Source organism: Osmerus eperlanus, chromosome 8, assembly GCF_963692335.1.
Source record: "Osmerus eperlanus chromosome 8, fOsmEpe2.1, whole genome shotgun sequence".
NCBI classification, from domain to species: domain Eukaryota; kingdom Metazoa; phylum Chordata; class Actinopteri; order Osmeriformes; family Osmeridae; genus Osmerus; species Osmerus eperlanus.
The window spans coordinates 12,522,983-12,529,613 of NC_085025.1; the positions used below are offsets into that span (position 1 = coordinate 12,522,983).

At 45.2% G+C, this 6,631-nt stretch overlaps 1 protein-coding gene across 1 annotated transcript; it reads right to left on the minus strand.

The window, feature by feature from the left end:
- LOC134024787 (creatine kinase B-type) lies at window positions 1-5,053 on the minus strand. The gene is made up of 8 exons (XM_062467477.1): window positions 4,899-5,053; window positions 3,951-4,155; window positions 2,992-3,146; window positions 2,393-2,525; window positions 1,943-2,114; window positions 1,315-1,438; window positions 925-1,114; window positions 1-457 (listed from the first exon to the last, which is right to left on the minus strand). Exons 2-8 carry the CDS (start codon window positions 4,141-4,143, stop codon window positions 279-281), a joined length of 1,146 nt encoding a protein of 381 aa, XP_062323461.1. The 5' UTR covers window positions 4,144-4,155; window positions 4,899-5,053; the 3' UTR covers window positions 1-278.
- Window positions 5,054-6,631: the final 1,578 nt, after the last annotated feature.

The window sequence follows — 6,631 nt, forward strand, 5'->3', positions numbered from 1 at the left end:
TATCTTCCATGGGCCAAGAGACTTTATTTCAGGTGTTAGGATCCATCCTCGACATTTTTTTGCAACAAGACGGCTTTGAGATACAAAATCCTTCATCACACTTGATGGAAGACTCGTCTAACTTTAGTGCCACTAAACGCTTGGGCGGAGTGTATTTCCTGGATGTAATTACGATTATTGGTTTTCGGGGAGAGACACACAGGACGGGGTGGGGGGGAGAAATACTGGTGAGGGTAAGGGGCGGGGCAAAGAGGTCAAAAGGTCAGCGAAAAAGCATTTCACTTCTGGTCGGGCATGATGTCGTCAAAGGACTGGCCGGCCTCCAGGCGTTTCTCCATGTCCACCAGAGTCTTGACTCCGTCCACCACCATCTGCACCAGCTCCACCTCAGAGAAGCCCAGGCGGTCAGCGTTGGAGATGTCGAAGACTCCGCCCACAGCTGCGGTGTCCACGCCGCCTGAGAGAGAGAGACAGATGTCAGTTTATGCATTCGATGGGGAAAATATATAAATGTATCTGCATCCATAACTTATTTCCTATCAAATTTTTATGACATAAAAAAAACATTGTTTACCACTGAAACAAAATCCAATTGCCAAAAATGCAGTACAGATCCTTCAGTGTGTAAAAATTGGGTCAAATGAGGCTTGATCTTTTAAAAGCTTCAAATCTTGCCCGCGAGGAACAGTGTTCAACAAAATATTGAATATTCTGCCACATGCTGGAAAGTGCCTGGACACATGACTCATTTTCCTTGACAAGCCCAATGCCACAACGATTATGCCTTCACAAAGTGATGTCAATGAATTAGTTCTCTTTACTACCCCCCCCCCAAAAAAAAGAAGAAAAAAAGGTTCAATGTTCCTTTCTCTTCTCTCCTCTCCCCTCTCCCCCACACACACAAACTTTTAAACAAAGAAATACCTGTGCCGCGCTTCTGCAGCCTCAACCTCTTGAGGACCTCGCCAAACTTCTCGTGCTTGCTGAGGTTGGGCAGCTTGACGTGTACGCCGGCGCGCAGCCCGGTGCCCAGGTTGGAGGGGCAGGTGAGCACGTAGCCCAGGTGCTCGTTCCACATGAACTCATGGCCCTTGTCCTTGAACAGGCTCTCAATCTGAAGGAGAAATATGATGCAGTTGAATGTAGACAACATATCAAGACAAATTCATTCAAATGTATTTGAAACGGCACCAATCAGCAGACTACGACAAACTACATCATCCATGAACTGACCAATTGTCTGTAATTTAGCACTGAAGTCATTTCCCCCCCTTAATCAGTATTCAAAGGAGTCTGCATAATTGAAACATCCACCTTTGTAAGGCCCGTGCAGAAGCGGTGGAAGACCTCCTTCATGTTGCCACCTTTCTGCATGGAGATGACACGCAGGTGGTCCTCCTCGTTGACCCAGACCAGGAAGGTCTTGTTGTCGTTGTGCCTGGACGAGAACACATTTGATTCGTCAGGAAGGCCTCAATCCATTTGAATCCAGACATTGTTATTTGCATTCTGTGGCGACTGAAACCAAAATATCTCCTAGTTTTATATAGCCACTCTGGTTTTCCCGTCATTCGACATTCATCTTCTGTTCGAGATTATAGGGTTAAGGTAACCTACCTACAGCAGTTACTGACGGGACATATTGTAATTTTAGTTCTAATTCCCAGCCCAAAAAACACCTACAACATGGATATTAAGCACATAAAAGATGTGTACATGAGTTTTGATCATGGTGCTTGTACTGACGAAGAATATGAGATCTGCAAATGACCATCAAAAAATGGTTGTTAATGTTTGGGATCGTTTACATTTAAAGTCAAGCAATGTTTCCAAGGCCACTGCCCATGAACATCAGGATTTTTGCACTGTTGATTAACCCCCCCTCCGTCTCACTAGCCACCTGAGCACTACATATCCCATCTATCCCTGGGAGGGTACTCACCAGATGCCCCTGCCATCGGGCCAGTCACGGCCCATACCAGATGCCAGCAGCAGGGGGGAAACGGGCTTGTCGAACAGGAAGTGATCATCGATCAACTGTTGCTGCTCGTCGTCTGTCATGTTCTTCAGGGCGTAGTACTTGCCTTGAAGGTCCCCATCAAGTGAGTCTAAACCTACACAAGAAACAAGGAATTAGTTCTGCCCATGTACAAGGTGTTGAGTAGTTGACAAAACTCAATACCCCAGATTTGTAGACAATAGCAGATGATGTGGTGTCACGATTCCCATGGAAACCCATTGTCGAAAATGTAAAACTGAGGTAATTATACCGGTACATATCAAATAGCAGACCATCAATTTGCTGTTCTCCCCCAATACTGACAGGGGGCAGCATCTGCACACAAAAGGATCTAAGCTCCAACAAGGCATCGAAGGAGACCGAGCTACGCACTTTCGATGGACATGGTCTCGATGGCCCGTCGCTCCCCGCGGCTGCAGTGTGGGGGGAGGCAGAAGCCACGGACGCTCCTGCCGGTGCGCACCCTGGAGCTCAGGACGTAGTTGGGGTCCAGGTCATCGCCACCCTGCCCAAACACAGGCGTTAGCATGTAGCATCGATGCTAACAGATGTGGGGTTTTCATGGGAAAGTACACACTGATCTGTATCTTCTATTCTGTATTGTGTATACGGCATATTGTACAGTGTTGTGTAACAGATGTGTAAAGTATGATGTGCAAGTTAGAATTTAGGGTAATTGTTATACTGCCATGTTGCCTTGAACTTCACCCACTCTTGCACGTGTATATAAATGGTTGTGACAATAAAAGGATTTGATTCAATCCATGTTGGGGTATTGAAATGGTTATTGACTAATGACATGACTAATCTTGTGCCGAATTCCTTTTTTGGAAAACAAACTATATCCCTTCAGACAATTTCTTTCCCCGAGGTCACATTTTCACGCTTTGAGAACATCATGTACTCTGCAGTACCGCATATTGGAAGGTTGTAGCATGCCAGGCTCATGCATGCATGCGGGCCCACCCTACCTGGAGATTGTCTGGGTTCAGGTCCGTCTTGTGTTTGTCTGAGGGCTTGTATCCGCCATGACGGTCCTCGATGATGGGGTCCAGCAGCTCCTGGAAGACCTCGTACGTCTCCTCGTCTCCAGCCACACAGCCCACTGTCATGATGAAGGGGTGGCCTGGAGGAGGGAGAAAGCACACATGGGGTCAGTTTCCCCTTGGCAGACTCCCGACTGGGAGGTCAGTGTAGCACTCACCTTCCCCCATCCATTTTGTGATAATTTCTCACGGATTTAAACTATAATACGACACAATATTAGAGATGTACATTTTGTGAAATGCAATTTCCTGTGATACCTTGGCCTGGCCATTTAAAATTGCCCAGTTTCGGATAAATGTTTAATTTCCTGTTGCTTCAGGTCTACGGTAAAGACCTAGGCAATGTTGGTTATGCCCGCTTAGGATTACATAACATGATTGAGCTTGTAATCTCTTTTTGGAATCTTGAACTTTGTGGCACAGTGAATGTCTCTCAAGGTCATTCAAAATCCTCTGAATGCCCTTATTGGAGCTTTGGGGTTTACATTGACTAAAAAACATTGAAGGGCAAGCTGAAGGAGCCTAGTAATGAGGCCCTAGACCGTATTTCAACCCACTGCTGAGCAGTAATGGTTACGTTTTCAGCCATAGTTAGTAAGCTTGGCCTTTTACAGTAAATGTCAATATACTGCATTTAATTGCGTCAATTAATATATTGGCAAGCCTAATGCAAGACACTCATGTGTGCATGTGTGGTGAGCGCGCACGTACGCACGCACGTGTGAGGGTGGAAGGGGGGCTCTTGGCAAGGTCACGTTGCAACGGGAAAGATCTCACCCGTGATTGGCATTGCAACATGGAAGCTTTTCTCGAAATTACTCAGGGGCAGGCAGCACAGTACAATGCAGTCGACTTGGCCGACGTAAGAAGCTATGCTTATTTACCTGGGTTATCAACCCCAGTTTGAATAACATCATCCAAGGTAAATCCACTTGGAGTTTCTTTCTCCCGCAGGTTGGCGTACATCTCCGGAGTCAGCACCTTAGCCATGTGGTTATTATGCTTGCTGAGGTCGGGGTACTCCTGCTCCGAAGAATAGTTCATCTTCAGCTTGTTGTGCGTGTTACCGAAAGGCATGATTGCGCTCACCTGCACACAGACGAAACAATGGGATATCAATGACAGTCGTTCAAACGTGACCGAAATCCATAGCCGTAGGATATAAAGTTGACTGAAGACATATGATGCAATTGTCAAGATAAGATCCTATTTCTGATTCGAGTCGCACAGAATTGTTCCCAATTTATTAGATTCTCAGGATGTGCCCAATCCTTAAGGTACAGCCTATATCAGCATCATTGCCTACTACCAATTATTTAAATAAAAACGAATACGATGGAATGTGATTCTATATGCAAGTCTATACTTACAGCAATGCAGTGCGTAATGCATCGTAGCTTAGACATTTGTTTCAAAGCTTGCAAAGGCGTAATGCGCAGCACGATAATACCAAGACCTTGCAGATGGGAGACTGCAAGGTCGTTGTCGATGCAAGTCATGTCGACTGCGATACATCTCGTCAAATACATTTCGACCCAAATGTATTTGGTTTTTAAACGTCAAATAAATGGCACCATTCACTTTCTATTGGAAATAGACCAGGTCAATTAGCCAAATCTATAATTCCCCATCCCCTGAACGTGCATATTGACATTAAATATGGAGAGTTCTTTGTTCGTCTGAAATAACCGAAACCTTTCCAATCTTTCTAAATTGATCATACAGTTGACACAGGTATTGACGCAATATTCGACGCACTATTGTAATGCCACCAGCAATATGCATTGTGAGTGAAAATTAGTGGGTTTCAATCCCGTAAGAACTACTCCTACCTTATGATGCTTTTCTTTGGGAAAGAAACAAAAATCCTTTCTTTCGACCAGGAACAAACACACCAACGCTAATACTGGTGTCCAGAATTAAGCTGCTTTGCTAGGTTTTTATACGCCAGACAAGCTCTCATTTGATTGGTTACTATTTAGAGTCCATTCATTCTATTGGAGAGGACATAACGCAATTGCATATAGCGACAGTACCGCAATTTAACAGCAGACCTCACAGGTCACATGGTCCTTTCCTTGACAGTTCTCAAGTGATTGACAGCAGAAGGAAAGAATTGAATGCTACATCATTTGTTTACACAACTAAACGAACATGTTAATATGATTACGGGTAGACCTATATACTGAAATAGAGTGTTTAAGTAGTTACACGTAATCCTACGTTTAGAGGTCTTGGTCTTAATAGACATAATATGCAGGCCATTAATAAAAACGGTATTCATTTTTGGTCATTACATTGAGTTTAATATTTAATATTAATTATTTTCACTTACATACATGTTACCAAGCTGTCCAATTAAAATGTCAGTAGGTACTCAGTAAAATACCTTCATTGATTAATAGCCTAGTTTTATAGTGATTGTGTGTATGGGTGTGTGTAAGGCTGGACCCAGCATAGCCTAGTCAAAGTGTGAATGCCAAATGCTAAAACTGTCCGCACAAGTATTTCTATCAATATCACATCCTGAGTGAGTTAGGTGTGTGTCGTCGCTTGGTGACACAAAGGAAACCAGTTGGATGGCAATGTGAAGAAGAGAAGGTCCCTATTTCAAATCAAAGGTTAATCGGCTTTCCTGTGATTTCGAAAGGTGTCTCGTGCATTCGAATGCTGAGAGTGTCTGTCTGTGTTCCTGTCTGGGATCATTTGCATGGATCTTGGCACAGCTGCTGCGCTGCTGGTCGGTATTGTGTGAGAGGTGGGGGAGGGGCCACCACCAGTGACAGTGCACTTTCCTCTGCAGATCTGAATTATTCATCAGTGATAGAAGTGTGTGTGTGCGTGTGCATGGGATGGTTTTGTGTGTATAATGTGTGTGTATGTGATGTGTGTGTCTGTATACTGTATGCTAATGGGATGTGGGGTGTGGATATAGGCAGGGGGCAGGGAGTTCAGATAGATAATGCCAGCAAAGAGGGAAGCGTTGCCACCTCTCTGTGGCACACACACACACTCACACTCCATCACGCACCCCGCCTCAATCTGACCGCACACCCTTGTCCCAAATTCTGCAGACTACCACAGCCCCAATCCGCTGTGAGCTTCTTCTCCCACTGCCCCATGCCGACTGCCCTCCAGCACAATCGCCCCCATCGGGTCGGAGTCTCGAGTAACACCCCGGTTCTGTTTTACACACCGCAGTGTTGCCCCTTCCTCTCGCCCTGACAGTGGAGGACTGGATTGGACAGAGCCAAAATGGTTGCCTGTCCCCTCTGTGCTAGACCAAGCAGCTGAAGATAGAGGACAGGGGATTGAAGCACAGCACTGCAGTAGCCGCATGCCGAGGAGGATGGCACCCGTTCAAAGTGTGTATCGATCACGCAAAAGGTTCCTCGCATCCATCTTTGCAGGAGTATAGAGCGAATTTAGTGTGAAGTCAAAATATACAGTAACTACAATTTGTCATGCCTTCTGGAAAAGTTGCTGTGTGTCTGATCGTCCGTGCATTTTTAGAATGTAATTGATGCAACCCAAGAATACTGCTGCTTTCCTGAAGCCAGATGCT